At 43.7% G+C, this 19,329-nt stretch overlaps 1 protein-coding gene and 1 pseudogene across 1 annotated transcript; both read left to right on the plus strand.

Moving 5' to 3' along the window:
* The first annotated feature begins 398 nt into the window (after window positions 1–398).
* On the plus strand, window positions 399–2,545 carry LOC147452605 (uncharacterized; annotated as a pseudogene).
* A 1,500-nt stretch (window positions 2,546–4,045) lies between these two features.
* Window positions 4,046–7,809, plus strand: LOC147452606 (uncharacterized). The gene is made up of 2 exons (XM_086518235.1): window positions 4,046–4,488; window positions 4,680–7,809. The coding sequence occupies exon 2, from the start codon at window positions 5,010–5,012 to the stop codon at window positions 5,556–5,558; it is 549 nt and encodes a 182-aa protein (XP_086374361.1). The 5' UTR covers window positions 4,046–4,488; window positions 4,680–5,009; the 3' UTR covers window positions 5,559–7,809.
* Window positions 7,810–19,329: the final 11,520 nt, after the last annotated feature.

Consider the following 19,329-nt stretch of genomic DNA (forward strand, 5'->3'; position numbering starts at 1 on the left):
GAAGACCTAGGGTTTATGCAGTTGCTTCAAGAGGATGGTTGGGGGGGCTCATTGAATGAGAGTCAGTCAATTGAGAACATAGGATTGAGCCAGCCGACCATCCCTTTCCAGCCGAGTGTTGTTCCGGGTGTTTTCTTCATACGGCCAAGACCCCAACCTACATCAGTTTCCCCGTTGATTCCCCAAGGCTTGAGGCCTCCTCGCATGGGGGCTTCTGTGACCATGCCCGCATTGAATGTTAGGCCTTCTCTTCTGTCCACTGCCTCGTCTATTGTTCCATTGCGTCCTCCTATGACCTCATCTAGCGAGTCGACCAAGGGGGCTGAACGCCCTCGTGTGGCGATACCAGTGTGGGACGAGACCGCAACATCGACCTTGCTTAAACACTACGAAGATCGATGGTCTCATGTGAACAAAGGTAATTTGAGACCGAAAGACTGGGACGAAGTTACATTGCAATTAAACAATGAGGTCACTGGCACCTTTACACCAGAGCAGGTCAGGAACCGCATAGACACTCTTAGAAAAAAAATATAAAAAAGAAAAATAAAAAAAAACAACCACTGGGGGGGTAAGGTCCACATGGGAATACTTCGAGGTGGTCGACACTTTGTGGTCATCCACTCCACGATGTGTGGGGATTCCTGGAGCCTTTGATAGTGCTAGCTCGCAAAGCACTCATGCAGGGAGTCAGGGCACTCAACAGGGAGACGGCTGCAATGATGGAGAGGATGAGGGGGAGGGGGAGATTGGTGGGGAGATAGAGGGCGAGGGTCGAGGCGAGGGTGAGATTATTGTAGAGGAGACTGCGAGTGTGACAGGTGCAGCGGATGCGGGGGATGCAACACGAATCCCTCAGGTCGAAGACCTTCCTGGAGTTAAAGCACAAAAAGTGAAAGAGCCCAGACGCACATCGCTAGGATCTATTGCCAAAGTGCTCGGAGAGGGGATGAAAGGGATGGCCCAAACAATGAAAGACTGCGAGAAGGAGCGGGCTGCTCAAGAGGAAAGATTGTTGAAGCTCAAGATGGACGAGGAGGCTCGACGAATGGAGATGTACATAAAATTTCAACTGGACCTCGCAAAGATTGTCACCAAACCCAAGGTACTTTACTAATCGCCATAAAATTGTTTTGAGTGAGGGAGTGAGGGAGGGAGGAATCAAATGGAATCAGAGTTTTGCTTGGTATTATTCTTTAATGCGTTATTTTGTTTTTTGGAAATATAGGATGGATGATAATGATGCAGCTGAACTGCTTCTTTTGTTGTTGCTAAATTTGCATCTTGTTTCCCCTAGTGAGGAAGACCCAGGGCAGGATCGTAGGAGGCATAGAATGCAGTCTATGTATTTTTGTTTGATTGGTTGTGTAGTCTGTTGCATTGCATCCATGTTTGGTTTGATAGAGGAGGGTTTGGTTGGGATGGAGCCACGAATGTGGTGGTGCTTCCTTAGGATGGTGACATTTTGGAATGTCATCCACTCAGATATTTGGACATCAGGGCGACTAAACTGTCAAGCTATTTTTAGGATGTATTATAGGATGTCTTACGAGGCATTTCATGAGCTGAAAGAATTGATCTTGCCCCATCTCCCGTGTCCTGATGTGCATGGATGGTCTAGGGTTCCCATCCAAGCTGATCAAGCACTTGGTTGCGTGCTATGGAGACTTGGACATGGCTATTCTGCAAGAACATTATGTCAATTATTTGGGATGGGAGATTGTACCATTAGAAAGTACACCAACCTTATCATTAGGGCACTCACCACTCATGAGATGCTTGTCCGGACCCACTTAGAGACGCCTTCGGGAAGGCGATTAGCAAAGATCATAGAAGATTTTCAGGACATTACGGACCTACCGAACATGTGTGGTGCAGTTGATGGCACTCACATAAAGCTTGCACGTAAGCCTCAGGGCGACTTTTTTCCTGCACAGTATGTTAGTCGCCATGGATTCCACAGCATTCTTCTTCAGGGCATTCTTGACTCCATAAAAATATTTTGGAATGTGGTTTGTAGTGCACCAGGAGGCACACACGACTCCACAGTCTTCAAGGGGTCTGCAATATATGCTCAAATGAAGCGGAACGAGGTTTTGAATACGCCTCTTCTAGAAGTGAGCGGCTTGAGAGTGAGGCCGTATATTGTGGGGGATTCAGCGTATAAGCCAACGAGTTTTCTTCTCAAAGATTATAAATCCAAAGGTGGACAAGACCTTCCTCACAAAAGAATGTTTTTGATAGACATATTGCGAAGGGTAGGGTTAAGGTTGAGAATGCATTTGGTATATTAAAAAACCGATGGCGCATTCTCCACGACCTCAATGTAAATCTTCCCTTTGCTCCCTTGGTTATTAGCGCTTGCTGCGTATTGCATAATTTTGTGCAATTGAAGGGTGAACCAGAGCCTTTGGAGCAAATGGAGCCACACCCCAATGTAGAGGAGGCCTTGAGGTGGCGTGCGATGAAGCGTCAGTGCGCAACAGGCCTTAGAATGCGCACAGCACTATATACGGATTTCAATAGGCGAATCGCGCAAAATTGAGAGCGCGAATCTTTATGTGTGCATTGATTGGATGAATCAAACTGACTTGTTTTTTTGTGTGTTCTGTAGGAATAGCTGGATCTGATGGTACGCTTTTTTATTTTTGCATTGTTGCATGTTTCTACGTGTGTGCATATTGTATCATGTGCTTGATTCATATACTTGTTTTGCGCGTTTTATGGCTTCATGTTTTTCACTGTTTGTTTGTGTGTGCTGTTTGATTGATGTATTTGCATGTCATTAAAAAAAAAAAAGCATTATATCCTTTAAAGGCTTGGGCAACCTTCGAGGAGAATGTGTGCATGGCCTGTGGAGGGGCTGGATTCAAATCCCAGGTGACTTTGACGGAGTGGATTCCCCCCATAGCATGCGTCTACGCAACTACAAAAAAAAAAGAAACTCAATAAATATTTTTTAGGGAGATCAGGGGCTGATTGTCTTCGTCCGGCCACTATCCATGTGCTCAAATCCTCTGGCGGCCGGACGGCCAGCCACCAATTGGGCGCCGACCGGCTATCATGTGCTCAATATTGTCGGCCGGCCGGAGTATATTCTTGGAATAAAGGAGCCGTCGTACGGCGGCCGTCCGGCCTCATGTGCTAAGTCTATCTCTCTCTCTCAGTCTCAGCGCGAGCTGCTCCACAGCCATAGTGCAGGTTGAGCGTTGGTTCAGGGTAGCGAAAGAGAAAGGGGAATCTTATGAAAAATGAAATTTAGAAAAAGCAAGACTAGTTGAAATGGCCTCGTCACTAAATGACACCTCCCCAGGGAGGTGGGATCAATGGCCCACAGTAGGCATCGCGAGGCGGGTGCAATCCAGGCCGTCCGATCGACATTTAAACTAAGTGTGAACTAAGCGTGAACTCGAAGACATGTGCACCACACCAAATTTGGTGTGAACTCGGTGTGAACTCGACGTGAACACGGTGTGAACTATGTGAACTGGGAAGGGCCTGCACACCACACCAAATTTGGTGTGAACTCAATGCGAACTCGGTGTGAACTAGGTGTAAACCTATCCGCAATGACGTGATCTATAAACTTATCCCACACACACCTTTCAACAAGTGCGCGTTAGCTTAGTGGTTAGAGTCAATCTTGTGGGGGAGAGGGTAGTGGGTTCAAGTCTCGGATCCGAGAAAGCGGTAATCTTTTGCATTCTGTATGCAATCCAACGGTCACGATCAACCGGTGATCGTGGGATCAAATAATCTTTTGCATTTCGTATGCAATCCAACGGTCACGATCAACCGGTGATCGTGAGCCATTGATCCCACCTCCAAATGGAGGTGTCAATTAGTGACGAGGTTCAAAAGGTGGTCTTTTTTACATTCCACTGCAGCTGCTGTCAAGGGTAGGCCGCGTGATTTTATCACTTGTTCTTTTTGAGAAAATTGGCTTCGCCTGCTCCGCCTCCCGCTTGCAGCAGTTTTGCACTATCCCTCCCCTCCGCCCCCTGTTGCACCTCCTCTTTGAGCCACCTCCCCCGCGCGCGCCCCCCCCCCCCCCCCCCCAAAAAAAAAAAAAACACATGCACGATCTTCTCTCCTGCGCCCAAAAGCGAATATTCTTTTGTAATGAGAGATTTTCCCCGAACTGGTTACCCCCTACTGCTGGCTAGCGAGCGAAGAGAGAGGGAGGTCGATTTGGGGAAAGGAGCCTACGTTTTGGCAAGATGGGGTGCCAGAAGGAGAAGCGCCAAGGGAAGAGATCGAGACAGGGTTTGAGAGAGGGGCCGAGGGCGGATTTGGGGCTGGCTTGCTTTTTCTCCCTGGTTGAGATGGTAGAAAGGGGTTGTGGAATCGGTAGGGCCTGAAGATGTGTTGTGCAATGGTGAGAAGGGTGGAGCAAAGCCTCCCCTTTGTGTGTGAGAGCAGACGAGGTGTGTGTTCGCATAAATTCCAGACAGCTCAACTCGTGGTGACGAGAATTTTGAAGGAGAGGTCACACCTCACCCAGTTTTGTCTTTATTTGAGTGTTGTTCTAAGAAGTAGGCTTTGTATAGAGATTGTCAAGGTGTGTATGCTGAGTGTGCGCGTCGGGCCGCACTTTCCCCAATCATCTTTTGGTGATCTTGCTGGTTTTCCGGTAGTGCACCCAATAGCCGTGTACTAATGGTCGTTTTTGCATACAGGTTGTGAAGAGCCGACATGGTTATGTAGTCTCCAAGGGCAACTTCGAGGAGGAGTCTATATCGAAGTGGAGCTTTAAGGCATACATTTGCATTGACAGGTACTTCAATGGACAATCAGGACAAAGTGTCAAAGCTTGGATATGGCTTGTGCAATAGGAGATGGAGGCGTTACAGATCTACAACGACCAAGCTAAAATAGACTATGCATGGCAAGGTCTCAAGGAAGATGCACGGAGATACTTTTGTACACTTTCAGCAAGAGAGTAGAGGAGTAAGGACTTGATAAAACAAGCCTTGCTCATCACTTTTTGGCAAGATTGAGATGGAATTATGCGGTCAACCATTGACAAAGAGAGTCTCTCAGATACTGAAAGGTCATTGGATTCTACCAGTGATGGGTATACAAGTGATTCTGAGAATGATTGGGGTGATACAAGCTCCATGTTTGTGGAGGATCTTGGGATCTGGAGTGCGCTGTTGGACATAATGCGTAATGGGGAACATCATGTGAGAAAACAAGGTGTTGAAGAAACCGAGATTCATGATGAGGGGGTCTCCTTGGCCGAGCAAGGCGATGAAGGTCTTATGTATGTTGATGATGCTCTTGAGACACATGGTGATGTAGTCATGGATGGGGCTTGTATGGTGGTTGTGGATGCGAAAACATGCTCTTATGGTAGTTTGTCCTCTTGCGATGAATTGACCATTGATCATGCTGGGTTGCCTTCAGATGATATCACTTTGAAGCAGTATCCGTGCATTTGGATTCTCAAACGTCCACTAATGCTGAGACTTTTGCATGCACTACTGGTGTGGTTGATGAGGAGACAACAATATCAAAGTTTCTTGCTGTTGTGGAAGATCAGGGTGACCAGTTAGAAGATATATGTATCAAAAGTGAGTTTGTTGTTGTCGTCCATACTGCGCCAAAAGGTGGCTGACTAGGATGCATGCAGACAGCTTTGTTTTGATGTCGACGTTGATGACTCTGGCCTTGATGCTGAATGGGGATTTTATGAGCCCAATATTGAAATGGATGCGTGTATGACCTTTAAGGTTCAAAGGGCCGAAGCAAGGATAGAGTCCTTGAAGCTTCAGCCTTCAACGACGACACAATTACCAGCAATGTGAGATGCTGGAAAGTTGTGCCTTCTTGCTGGTTCCTTATGTTCTCAGCTCAGTTTTAGTCATGTGTGCATTGTTGAAGGTCAAGATTGAACGTTTTTGTGAATCACAAGATGTGAAATGTGTATCAAAGTTGCCAAATGAGCAGTGTGAATGTAAGGAAATGGTTCATTTTGAAGCCATTAGCTACATCATCCAGAAGTTTTCCATGAAGTCTTTTCTCTGCTTTGGTTTATGGAAAGATGAATGTCATGAGCAGTAGGTTTTGGGGGTGGTTACACAGTATGGAAAGCAGTTAGTGCAGCTTGTATTCATTCAGAAAAGGTGTACAGATGGAGGGAAGAAGGGTAGGCAAATATGTGGCCTATAGAGGCTACTGGTCCTACAGGCCCTAGCAGTCAAGGGGGAGCAACAGGAAAAAAGGATCTACTCTCCAAAATCAGCATCTGCACAGCTCATGTACAAATTTAGGATAAGGCTGTCTGACATAAGCTTTTACTTTTTGATTTTGAATATGGTGTCTTCGAGAGATGAACCTTACACCAATCAAGCTGATGTGTCAGGAGGCAACACCGTAGTAGACATGTATCAAAAATGCGAATTACTAGCATCTTAGTCGGGCGAGCTTTTGAGAGCTATGGTGAGGAAGAGAAGCATGAAACTTTGGTGGAAAGTGCAAATGCTTGCAGCAACCTATTTGACATTAGACAAGGATGTGTTGTATTGGGAGGAGGTGACCAAGCATTGAACTGTTTTGAAAAAATGCAGCTTGAAGGCATCACACCAGATTCCATCTCAAATTTGTTTACATTGAAAGCTTGTGGCATTCTGGGGCACTACTTCAGGGCCGAAAGTGATATGCCGAGATTGAAAGAAAGAACCTTTTGTTTGTAGATGCTGCCATCGGCCATGCTTTACTTGACATGTATGCAAAGTGGGGTTGCTTGCCTTATGCTCAGGCATTTAACATGCTTCAAATCCAAGATGTAGTTTCTTGGCCTGCATTGATTACTGGATACTCTTCAAAAACACGATTAGGAATCGACACGCCCAAGCGAACTTCGTACGACCTCAACAAACAAAAAAGATATATGGTACTTTCCTTGAGTGATACAGAACACTGCCAAAGCTCTGATATCAATGTAAGGTGCAGCGGAGTGAATGTTTGAACTTTGTTCAAGATGAGTGTTCCAATCTGTACTCAGGGTTCCTTTTATTCTTATGGAAGGGAGAGCCTTCCGTTCTTAATGAGAGAGTGCAATGGACACAAACAAAGTGAATGGACATTGTGCATGAAAGTGTATGAGATTGAGAGATAGAGAGAGAGGAGAATACGACACCAGAGAAGTAAAATCCTCCTTCGAAGGCCCCACTCTCGTTGGCGAGAGTGGTTTACTATTGATTGCACAAACTTGTACAAGTGGATGAATGAGAACCGATGCAAGCTTAGGATATATCGATGTCGACGACGGGGATGACAAGACCGACTTTAAAGCTGAAAATCGATGCACTTTATCTGTTGTCCAAAAATGCCAGAAGGCTGAAAATTGATAATGCAAAAACGTTGATTTTAGGCTTCTTCAAAACGTTGTATTTAGGTTGAAACTGTTGTCCAAATAGCTGGTTTGAGGTTGATCTTGATTGCTGAAATCTTGAGGCTATGGCGTTGCTGAAAACCCTAGGAAAGGGGGGCTATGATGTCTTGCTGAAAACGCAAAGTGCTCGCCTCTATGGCGATGATGACTTGCATGAAAAACGCAAAGTGTGGGAGTCTTATGGCGATGATGACTTACATGAAAAACGCCAAGGTTGGGGGTTGTATAGCGATGAGCTTTGCTAAAAACGCCAAGGGTTGGGAGGTCGTGCTTGAGAGGAAATCGTCACAAGAGGGAGAGTGTCCTGCTTGAGAGAGAGGTGGGGAATCTGTTGCTTGTGGCTTGTGTTCTCCTTCCTCTATTGCCAAAATTGTGCTAGCCTTGGTTTGCTTATATATTATTTTACCGAATTTGTCATACTCAGTTCCCAACACAAGTCACTTAAAATAATAAGTGAAAATGTCAAAAATAGGAAAAATAGGTAAATACATTGAAAAATTTTCCTAAAGGATTCTAATGGAAATGCTTACGATCATGTTGTGTGCAGCTAGAGGATATGCATCTACACTAAGTACTTAGACATGCACGGTTTGCGGACAGATTCACAAAAGTGTGAGAACACTTGCTAATCTAGATTGATTGGACTGGCGGAACCCTTGTTATGAAGTAGTTTGTCCACGGATACATAGAGTTGGATGTGTCACGTGACATCTCCTCTTTTTTAAAGTGAGGTACTGATATCGAGCTGCATGGCTTCCTTGTAGTCTGTCAATAACTCTGGATAGTTCTTGAAAAACTCTTCGTTGATCCACACTGCTTCGTGGATCTCTCTATCCTTAAACTTCAAAAAGTATTGTCTCACTTGCTTCTTCGAACCATGTCGAAACTGATGCAATAACACTTCCTCTGGCTCCATGACTTCAGCTTCATCAATGATCTCTGGTTCTTCTTCTTCCGAAATGTCCTTTGGAGGTGTTCACTGAAACACTTTCAACCAAGAAACACGGAAAACATTGTGTATTGACCATGAGTTAAGCAACTGCAATTTCATTGAAACCTCATTTATCTTTTTAATGACTGAAAATAGATCATACATATGAAAAGACAACTTGGGACACTTCTTTCCAACTTGCTTAAGACGTTGCTTCATGATTCTTAAATACGCCCAATCCACTTCCTTCATCGAAATATTTCAATGATGCTTATTAGCCTGCCCCGAATAAGATTCCTGAGCCTTGCTTAGCCGAAGCTTTACACTCTCAGAGATCTCATCCAATGACTAACTTTCAGCATTGGCATAAGGCATTTGACTGACTGAGCGAGTCAAAAGTGACTACTGTGGATGAAAAGCCGATGAAAAATTTAACTTAGTGTCAAAATTTTCAAAGAGTGCGCGTAAAAAATTGGACGTGAACTTAACATCTCAATCTGAAACAATTGATTTTGACAAACCACAGAGGGGTACCAATGCTTAATGAACAACTATGCTACATCTTGTGCAGTGACTGTGGCTTTACAAGGAATCAACATGAAAAACTTGTTGAAACGATTAACAACTGTTAAACATTGAGTGTTCTTTGAATGCAAACTTGGTGGAAGGTTAGTCACAAAATCCATGGAAATATCTTGAAAAGGTCCATCGGAAATAGGTAGCGGAAGCAAGAGGCCTTGTTACTTACTCCGAGGAGCTTTTACCTTTTGACACATAGTGCACTGAGTGACATAACGAAACACATCCTTTTGCATTTTAAGCCAATAAAAGAATCTTTTAATTTTTTTCAAAGTAGTGTTCAATCCCCTGTGTCCACTTGTAAGAGAATCATGTGCATCATGCAATATGGTTGACCTGAGAGAGGGCAACACATATAAACGTTGACGAAAGTACAACAAATCATCACGAATGAGATAGTTTCTTGGCCCTTGGGAAGCAAGAACTTGCAACCAATGCTTACCAAACTCGGAATTCGCATACTGATTCTCAATGCTGTCGAAAGACACACCCTGAACAGAAAATGTGGATCTTGACTCAAGAGCCAAAATCTGTCATTTGCGACTCAATGCATGTGCAACAGGATTAGCTTTTCCAGGCACATACTCAATCAAACCTCCAAATTGCTCAAAAAATTGTGACCGCCGTGCTTGGCAATCACTCCAATGTGCTCTAGGCATAGACTGGAGCACTTGAGGGCTTGATGATCTGTGCGTACTGTAAGCACTCTACCATAAAGAAAATGCTTCCAATGCTTAAGAGAGTCAATGACAGACAAAAGTTCTTTATCATAAACTGAATAATTCTTTTTCGCACTATTGAGCTTCCGGCTAAGGAAAGCTATAGGCTACCATGCTGCTGAAGCACAACGCTTATGGGGACATTGCTCGCATCCGTCCATACCTCAAAGGGATCATCTCAAGAGGCAAGGATAAGATACAGTGCTTCTGTCTCTGCAACTTTGAGAGCTGCGAAAGCCTCAATGGTTGCTTCCGACAAGTCTACGCGCTGACGGCGACTCTTGACCCCTTTCAAAACATCACTCATAGATGTAGTAATGCGTGCAAAATTCTCTATGTACGAATTATATGCTGACATAACCCAAGAAAAGAACGCACATGATATGTAGTTTTGGGCAAATCCCAATTACGAACCTGTTCCACCTTCGTGGGGTCTAGCTTGATGCCTTCTACAGAAATGATATAACCCAGATAAGTGACTTCAGTAAGAAAAAATTCAGACTTCTTAGTTGCAATGTACAACTGACACTCATCGAAACGGGTTAGTACCCTTTCGACATCCCTTTCATGTTGTTCCCACGATGCAGAAAAAAATGAGAATATCATCCAAAAAGATGAACACACATACATCGACCATATCATCGAAACGACCTACCATGAGACGGTTAAATGTACCCACGGCACCTGTCAATCTAAAAGGCATAATAACATACTCCTATTATCCTGGCTCGGTGCGAAAAGTAATCTTGAAGATGTCGCCTTTGAATACCCGTACCAGATGGTGTTCACACTTGAGATCGACCTTACTGAAAACCTTTGTTCCATTGAGCCTATTTAGGATATACTCAATACAAGGCATCGAAAACTTTTTCTTGACGGTCCTCTTGTTTAATGCCCTGTAATCAACACACAAACGAGACGAACCATCCTTCTTACGAACAAACAAAGTAGGAGCAACAAAAGGACTTACACTAAAACGTATGAATCCTCTCGCCACCAACTCCGTGAGTTGTCGCTCTAACTCTTTCTCCTGTGTCTTATTCAAACAATAGGGAGCTTTACTGAGAGGTTGGGTCCTCTTCATAAGATGGATGCGATGGTCCTCCGGTCGCTCGGGTGGGAGACAAGGTGGAAGATCATCCTGCAAAAAGAGATGTTTAAACTTGGTAAACAAATCTGAATACTTAGCTGGAGCTTGAATGCTCTGGAAAACTGGAGCAACATAGATGAATGCCGCTTGTGCTCCTCGTCATAATTCACGCTTAACCTGCACATGAGAGATGAGAGGCAACGAATGCAAGCTCTCCTCAGCACAAATGATAAGGGGAGAGTCAGTCTTGGCATTTAAAGTGACAGTGTTAGCCTCCCAATCAATGAGAGTGTTATGCTCACGAAACCATTTTATGCCCAAAAGCATATCACATCCTGAAAGAGGACCTTGAGAAGTCTTGTTCTCCTTAGGCTTTCCCTTATTGTGCTTCATCTCTTGGGAGAGAGCAATCACACTACCGCCTTGTTGAGATCCGCGGGGTCAAAGACTTCTACATCAAACTTGATATATTCGTCTAATTCAAAAAGGAAAACCTCTTTGCGCTCATCATCCGATTTGCGTAATTGAGTGCCAAGCTGCAAAACACCGTTATAAAAATACATGACTGGCATATCATGTTGCTTGAGATTGCGCCAATCTTCTTTTAATCGTGCTAGGTACTGAGGAGGCAGAAACCGTCTTTTAATCGTGCTAGGTACTGAGGAGGCAGAAACCGCGCCTTGAGCTTGTTTTGGAAGTCGGCCCAATTGAAGGAAAGGGACGCATCTCCGTCGGCTTCCTCTAGGTGCGTGGCTAGCTGTGTCTCTTGCCATGCGTGGTACCGATTGATGGCATCACCGGCAAGGTACATAACTGCCGTCAAAACCTTCCTATTTCTTGTCTTCTTAGTTGTCGCAAAATAAGCATTAAATTGATGCAACCAAGAATGAATAACACTAGCGTCCATCTTACCATCATACTTACTGAACGTCAACTTCTCAGTGACGGGGTTGTTGGAGTTAGAATCTCAGCTTGCACCACTTGATGAACCACCAACTTCTTTGACCAGTTTGGGTTTGGAGGTGAGGACATGTAGTACCAAGTCATTCATGCGTTATTCTCTCTAGGCCTCACGCTCTAACTCCAAAGTAGCTTTCTTCAGCCGCTTCCCTTCTTGCGTCGGCCACCAAGCACGCTTGCACAAGCTCACGCTCAATAGTAGCCTTTCTTTCTTCGGCCACCAAGCGAGCTTGCTTCAAGTCGACATTTCTTACCGCTTTTTTTTCTTTCCATTCCTTGGTCACCAAGCGAATGCGATCCTATTTGTCTTGGTGATCACGCTCCGCGGCAATGCAAGTCGCCTCTTGCTTTGCCATCATGTCCATCATTGACTTAACCAAATCTTCCATGGGGTTTGGTGCAATTTCTTGCGTAGATGGCGAAGGGGGAGGGTCAGGAAAACCCCCCTATTGCTGAAATTCTTCTTCACTACTTTGTTGCCCATCACTCTCATGCCCGGGTTCCATTCCGCTTCAGGTGATGACCTTGCACTGAAGTTGTGGGTACTTAAGTTCACGAGGAACTTGGGTTCTTGTGGGTCTTGGGTTCTTCGATTCTTGAGGGTCTTGAGTTCTTGAGGATCTTGAGGTTCTTCTTTTGCTTGCAATCTGTGTTAGAGAAGGATCTTCTCTTCACCCGAGTTCTGCTCTTTTTCGCAGGCGCACCCCTTGGCGGCCTTGCGCTCACACCAAGGTTGCTTTTTCCCACCTCACGTCGATTGGCCGGTCGCTAAGTGCACGGTCTGCTCTCAATGAGTGAAAAAAGGCACAAGGGGAGGCTGGACAAGTCCTTCTTTCCTGGGATTCTTGTCACTCTTCAAAAACACGATTAGGAATCGACACGCCCAAGCTAACTTGGATTCGTGCGACCTTAACAAGAAAAAAAATATGTGGTTCTTGTGGTTCTTTCCTTGAGTGATACAGAACAGTGTCAAAGCTCTGATACCAATGTAAGGTGCAGCGGAGTGAATGTTTGAACTTTGCTCAAGATGAGTGCTTCGAGCTGTGCTTAAGGTTCCTTTTATTCTTATGGAAGGGAGAGCCTTCCGTTCTTAATGAGAGAGTGCATTGGACACAAACAAAGTGAATGGACACTGTGCGTGAAAGTGTATGAGACTGAGAGATAGAGAGAGAAGAGAATACGACACCAGAGATGTTGTAAAATCCTCCTCCGAAGGCCCCACTCTCGTTGGTGAGAGTGGTCTACTATTGATTGCACAAACTCGTACAAGTGGATGAATGAGAACTGATGCAAGTCTAGGCTATGTCGATGTCGACGACGGGGATGACGAGACTGACTCTAAAGCTGAAACTGATGTACTTTATCTGCTGTCCAAAAATGCCAGAAGGCTGAAAAATGATGATGCAAAAACATTGATTTTAGGCTTCTTCAAAACGCTGTTTTTAGGCTGAAACCTGCTGTCCAAATCACTAGTTTGGGGCTTATCTTGATTGCTGAAATCTTGAGATTATGGCGCTGCTGAAAACCCTAGGAAAGGGGGGCGATGATGTCTTGCTCAAAACGCAAAGTGCTGGCCTCTATGGCGATGGTGACTTGCATGAAAAACGCCAAGGCTGGGGATTGTATGGCGATGAGCTCTGCTAAAAACGCCAAGTGCTGAAGGTCTTGCTTGAGACGAAATCGCCACCAAGGGGGAGAGTGTCCTGCTTGAGAGAGAGGGGGGGGGAACGTGTTGCCTGTGGCCTGTTTTCTCCTTCCTCTTTTGCCAAATAGTGCTAGCCTTGGTTTCCTTATATATTATCTTACCCAATTTGCCCTACTCAGTTCCCAACAAAAGTCACTTAAAATAATAAGTGAAAAATATCAAAAATAGGTAAAATACACTAGAATATTTTTCCTGAAGGATTCTGATGGGAATGCTTATGGTCATGTTGTGTGCAACCAGAGGATATGCATCTACACTAAGTACCTGGGCATGCACGGTCTGTGAACAGACTCACAAAAGTGCCAGAACACTTGCTAATCTAAACTGACTGGACTGAACCCTTGTTATGAAGTAGCTTGTCCACGGACACATAGGGTTGGATGTGTCACGTGACATGTGGCTTACTAGAAAAATTCCAAGAGGTGTTAAATGTATTATCTGCTTGTGATGCTATACCATGCAATGTACTATTTGCAGGATATGTGGAACATGGACATTGTGAGGAAACCTTGAGTTGCTTCACCCAAGCTCAGACTGAGAGCATGTCTTGCAGGCCTATCATACTGTTTTCATCTTGAATTCTTGCAGCGTCATAGTAGTAGCTCAACGGTACAATAAGGAAATACATACTTTCATTGTCATCGAAAGCTATTAATTGCATATGCTTTAGTTTCTCTGTATGCCGAGCATAACAAGGTTGAGGAAGCAAATAAGGTACATAAAGTGCATGAACGGCAGAGCATGAATGCTCTACGAAAGGGTTGGGCAATGATGATGCAGTCAAATTGGTTTGCATCCAGATGTGTCACCGCGCAGGGCGATTCAATTTCAAAAGCTCACAATGTTAGTGAGATACTATGAGAAGATGCCATTTTTGCCGTGTATGAAGCAAAAATCCGCTATGAATGAAGAGGAGTAGAGTATTTACGATGGGGAATTCCGAGCTGTTTTCACTCTTATCAGAGATAGGGATGTAGACATGTGTTGTTGTAGGTTGCTCGCACCTGTATGGTTCCTTGATGAAGATTTTTGCCCTGCCTTGGGGTCATAGGTTCTACCTACCTCTGTGTTTGATGAAAGATGCCATAGGAAACACTCTAGTATGGGTTATGGAAATGATAAATATATTCCAATTGGTAAGCTACTGCCGAGCGTGAGAGCCCTAGCGGAGAGGGTCTGGCAAAGTATGAGGGGAGGAGTTTTATGATGATTTGTATGCTTTATGTAGCACAATAGCAGCTGATGATTCGTGGGAGAGTTTCGGCACAGATACCATATGTATGTTTATTATAGTGTATTTTGGAAGGTTATCCTTGGAAGCTATGTTGAAGAGTTTCTTGATGTGCAGGCTCGATCAGTGATAGGATTTGACGCCCATCTGCCCTTCTTAAGGCATTTTGCCGATCGTATGAAGGCCAAAGTTTTTTTTAGTCTGTCATTGGAAGGGCTTGTTCAAAAATTATCCTTCTATAGAGAAGGGTGAAAAAATAGAATACATGTCAATGGAAGGGCTAATTAAAAAACATTTTATATATATTAATGCTCATTTACAATGTCTATATGTATATTGGTTATACTCATTGACAAAATATAGTATCTTGCCTTGTAAATTATGCGAAATTTTTTCATTGGAAGGGCAAATTGAAAATAGACCCTTCTATAGGGAAGGGTGCATTTTTCTACAGCCCATCTTTTGAAAGAATAGGTTGCCCTTCAAATCCTAACACTGGGCTCGATGCGGTTGATGAATTTGGGCTTGCGGCTTTTGCAAAGAGGTTTTGTTTATATTGTTGGCGCAAGGAGTTGAGGGTGAGATGGTGTTTTACTAGCAAGAGTTCAGGCCCGGAGTTTTATAGAGAAACGTTTGATTTTCACGATTGAGAAAGGAAACCTAGCGAGCAAAGAGAGAGGGAGGTCAATTTGGGGAAAGGAGGCTACGTTTTGGCAAGTTGGGGTGCCAGAAGGAGAAGCGCCAAGGGAGACAGGGTTTGAGAGGGGCCGAGGGCTGTTTTGGGGCTGGCCTGCATTTTTTCCCTCCTCTGAGTGCCTCCTCGTGGTGGCCGGTTGAGATGGTAGAGAGGGGTTGTGGATTCGCTGGGCAATGGTGAGCAGGGTGGAGCGAGCCTCCCCTTTGTGTGTGAGAGCACACCAGGCGTATAAATTCCAGACGGCTCAGCTCCTCGTGATGAGAATTTTGAAGGAGAGGGCACATGTCACCTAGTTTTGTCTTTATTTGATTGTTGGTACTGGTGTAGAGGAGGTAGGCTTTGTATAGAGAGTTTCAAGGTGTGCATGCCGGGGTGTGCGCGTTGGGCCGCCCTTTCATCAATCACTGCTCGCTAGGTAATAACTAAATACTCTTTCTTGCAATTATGTGAAAGCCGTTGTCGGAGTGCGCGATTCTTCGGGGTACACCGGGAAAGCGTCAGGCTTCTGGCTATAGACGGATGATAAGAGTAGTCTCAAACCAAAGAAAACTCAGTGCAAATAGGGATAATTAAAGAGCAATAGAGCAACGAGACAAGATTGATGCGATTTTTGAAAGAGATTATCACAATTGGAAATTGAATTTGTGGCTCAGGGCTGCTAGAAATGGCAAAGTTAACACATAATAGATGTCGCCAACCAACATATGCTCAATTTTTGATTTCTGGAAACTATTACAAATCAATAACATGCATCGATGTTGGTATGCCTATTGACTTGCAATCCCCAACCACAAATCCCCACAGTTGAAGCAGCCATGCTTGCGCCATGGCACATCCCTTTTCCCATTCACATCTTTAACAAAAAAACCATTAATGGATGACCATTTTGTGCCTTCGGCTCTTGAGCGCACTACATTTGGTGTACATGTTGACCAAGGCATTGCCTAGCACATCTTGTTTCGCCAATAGCCCGACAACATACAATTTCGACCAAGTGTTACCAAGTACATCTTGTTACGCCGACAACTCCTACCTAGCAACCAAGCATAACTAGGCACATGTTTCTCCAGTAGCTGTCGACCAAGTGGTCACATTGGAGAAAGCACCACATTTACCATAGATAATGACCAAAGAGATAACCACATTTACCATGGATAATGACCAAAGGAATGCTAAACGACATTGCCTAGAGATATCCCATCAAGAACTTTGTGTGCTTTTGTAAAAGCATCACATATGGCATACATATCAAATAAAGAATCATTAAGCACGGTCTTTGCTTCGACAAATGTGTCGCATTTGGCATGTTGATAGTCAAGGCAATCCAAAGATCAGCTTGTTCTGCCCAGATATCAACTAAAACAGTGCCAAACAAACCTTAACTTCTTATGTACTAATTTTCCCTGCTCATGGATATCTTAGACTGCATTGAAAACTGAATCGGTCATAACTTTAGAACTGAATTCCCAATTTGAGCACAATAAAGCACATACTCTAGCATGTGCTAGTTGCTATCACCGGGAACCCAGTTGAGTTGAAGCAAATCACTCAATCATGTATCTTAAGTTCGGTATAAAGACATCATATTCGACCCCTAGAAAATATTAAACTGTCCATAACTTCTCTATATGGACACCGATTGATGAGCCGTAAAGACAATCTTGTAGAGCATTTCAAGCACTTCAATGTTGGCTTGTTAAGCTGCATTTTTACAACATCGTTGCATATTGATCAGTAGGCATCAAACCTCATCTAATGGTCCCAAAATCCACAATTAGCATACATTTTTGTCAGCCTAATATCATAAACAAATCTGGCATAAATCATACTGTTGACAAAGCTTGAAAAAATATGCAGATCCTCATCTTTCATCTCGTGTCTGCGAAGTGACGAGAGACCGTGCTAACTCAGTTGAACTATAAAAGAATATGAAAATTAATCACATCTAGGTACAAACAATGAATTATTTTCATTAACATCGCATAGCCTTGCTATATACATAAATAACCATTTTTAAATGTTGTTTAGCAACACTTGTAATCTTAACATGTTGTTCTAAGTACTCGATATTTTTTGGCCAATTAAATTGTTCTTGATACTACGTGCTCAAAGTGGTCTTCAAAATGGATGTGTCAAACACTTAGGAACTTTGTCGTGACGCATGGTTGAAATAGCAAGTACCAATGTCAGTCCTAGAGACTCATACTCTCTACATGTGGAATATGTCTAAATAAGGATGTCTAGAAAAATGACATCCATCAAGTACGAGGTGTACTTGTGTGTGGAGATAACTATAATTAATACTTAGTGACATGAGTGAGAGGGACCCTCATAAACCTTACTCCACACTTGGCTAAACCAAACTCTATGAGTTCCTAAACCATGTTGATCCTCTTGTGACACATGTGGCAAATGAAACCCTAGCATGTAGGTCTATAACTCTATATTACATAAATGTATCTGGGACACTACAACCCAAAAATCTTTGCTCCTACATGACCTTGTCATGTCTCTGAAGAGAAAAATGGATGAAATCATTGAAGCTTATACATACTACTTGAAAAAGTCAATCAAAGCATATTCAAAAATGAAATAAAACCAAATCAAATGCGTACCTAGATGTTGAACATAGTGTTCACTCACTCATAGTCAAATGCACATGACCAAATGGTCCACGTGAAAAGGCCTAGTAACACTAATTGAGAATATCCTGGACGAGACACATGTATATCATAAAAATAATTAGATAGGATAAAATGATGGTGCTATTTCAACAAGGGGACGTTGGACAGAGTTAGGGTCTATCTTTGAATGTTCTTTGAAAAATATCAACACGTCAGATGCATTTCTTCTTTGTTCCCGCTCTTTTAACTTAATCCAACAATCTACTTTAATCCGAATAGCCCTCATAACATCTTCGTCCGGGTGGTGAAAAATTTCTTCTGGAAAATAAGCTTTCTGGCGGCACTCCAAAAATCTACCAGCACGTCGAATAGATAGCCCAATGCATAAATGTCGCTCGCTTTTGTGTATGCATTTGTGCACCGTGGATCGTATAGTTTTAGAGCAATCCACGGTCGCTTTGCCGTCTCTGCATCCCCTGTTCTCTGTGCCTCCAAAACTGTAGAGTACGACTGTGCGCTTCGATGCAGATAATTAATTGCTGTTGAGATGTCGAGCTCTACACCTTGAGCTGGCATCCACTACGGGTCTTGGCCGCTTACGGCATTTACTCACTGGCGCGTTAGGTGACCGACACGGAGGATCTCTGCCAGTGATTCTACAGCTGGACTACACTTATAGTGCCAGCATAGTACGCTTCTAGTGAGTTCACACTTAGTGACCGCATGTACATATGTGCTACTTTTCAGCTTTAGCACTTAGTCATTTTGTACTCTCTTTTCTGTGAAGAAGAAGAAGAAGCTTTCCATCTCTGTGTGCTTTGTGCTTGTCTTGTGTAGCTCTCTTGCATCCTCATTCTTTACATGGTATCAGAGCCTGGTGCAGGCAAGAGAGGCTAAGAGAGCAAGAGCATCACAATCCCTTCGTTCGCACAAGTTTTTGAACAGGTCTCCAAAGTGCAGTATACAGAGATTTACTGTACAAGTACAGTGGTTGTATGTACGCTTGATTGTGGACACTCGTTGAGTGTAGAAAGCATTACAGGTACCACGATAGCAGGTTCAACAGATTTGCAGGTTTTTGCAGATTGCAGCTATTTTGTCTTAGTGCTTCAAGATGTTTGACGGTTTCAGTCAGATTGTTACTGAGAAGCTTGAGAAAAATAACTACCCTGCATGGAAGTTCAGAACAACAAATTTCCTAAAAGGAAAAGGTTATTGGGACTATGTAGAAGGAGACAATGAAAAGGAACCAGAGATTCCCGAGGCAAATGCTACAGCAGAACAAAGGAAAGCTTTGAGGGACTGGAAACAAGGCCAGAGCAAAGTGATGTATTGGATTTCTATGAGTATCACAGATGGCATGATGGGCTATCTACAGGATGCTGAAACCCCTG

Source organism: Adiantum capillus-veneris, chromosome 8 (genome assembly GCF_014529385.1).
Source record: "Adiantum capillus-veneris isolate H3 chromosome 8, ASM1452938v2, whole genome shotgun sequence".
Classification (NCBI taxonomy): Eukaryota; Viridiplantae; Streptophyta; class Polypodiopsida; order Polypodiales; family Pteridaceae; genus Adiantum; species Adiantum capillus-veneris.

Excerpts from the sequence above, each read along its gene's own strand:
- LOC147452606 (XM_086518235.1), top strand. The coding sequence starts at position 5,010 with ATGCGGTCAACCATTGACAAAGAGAGTCTCTCAGATACTGAAAGGTCA.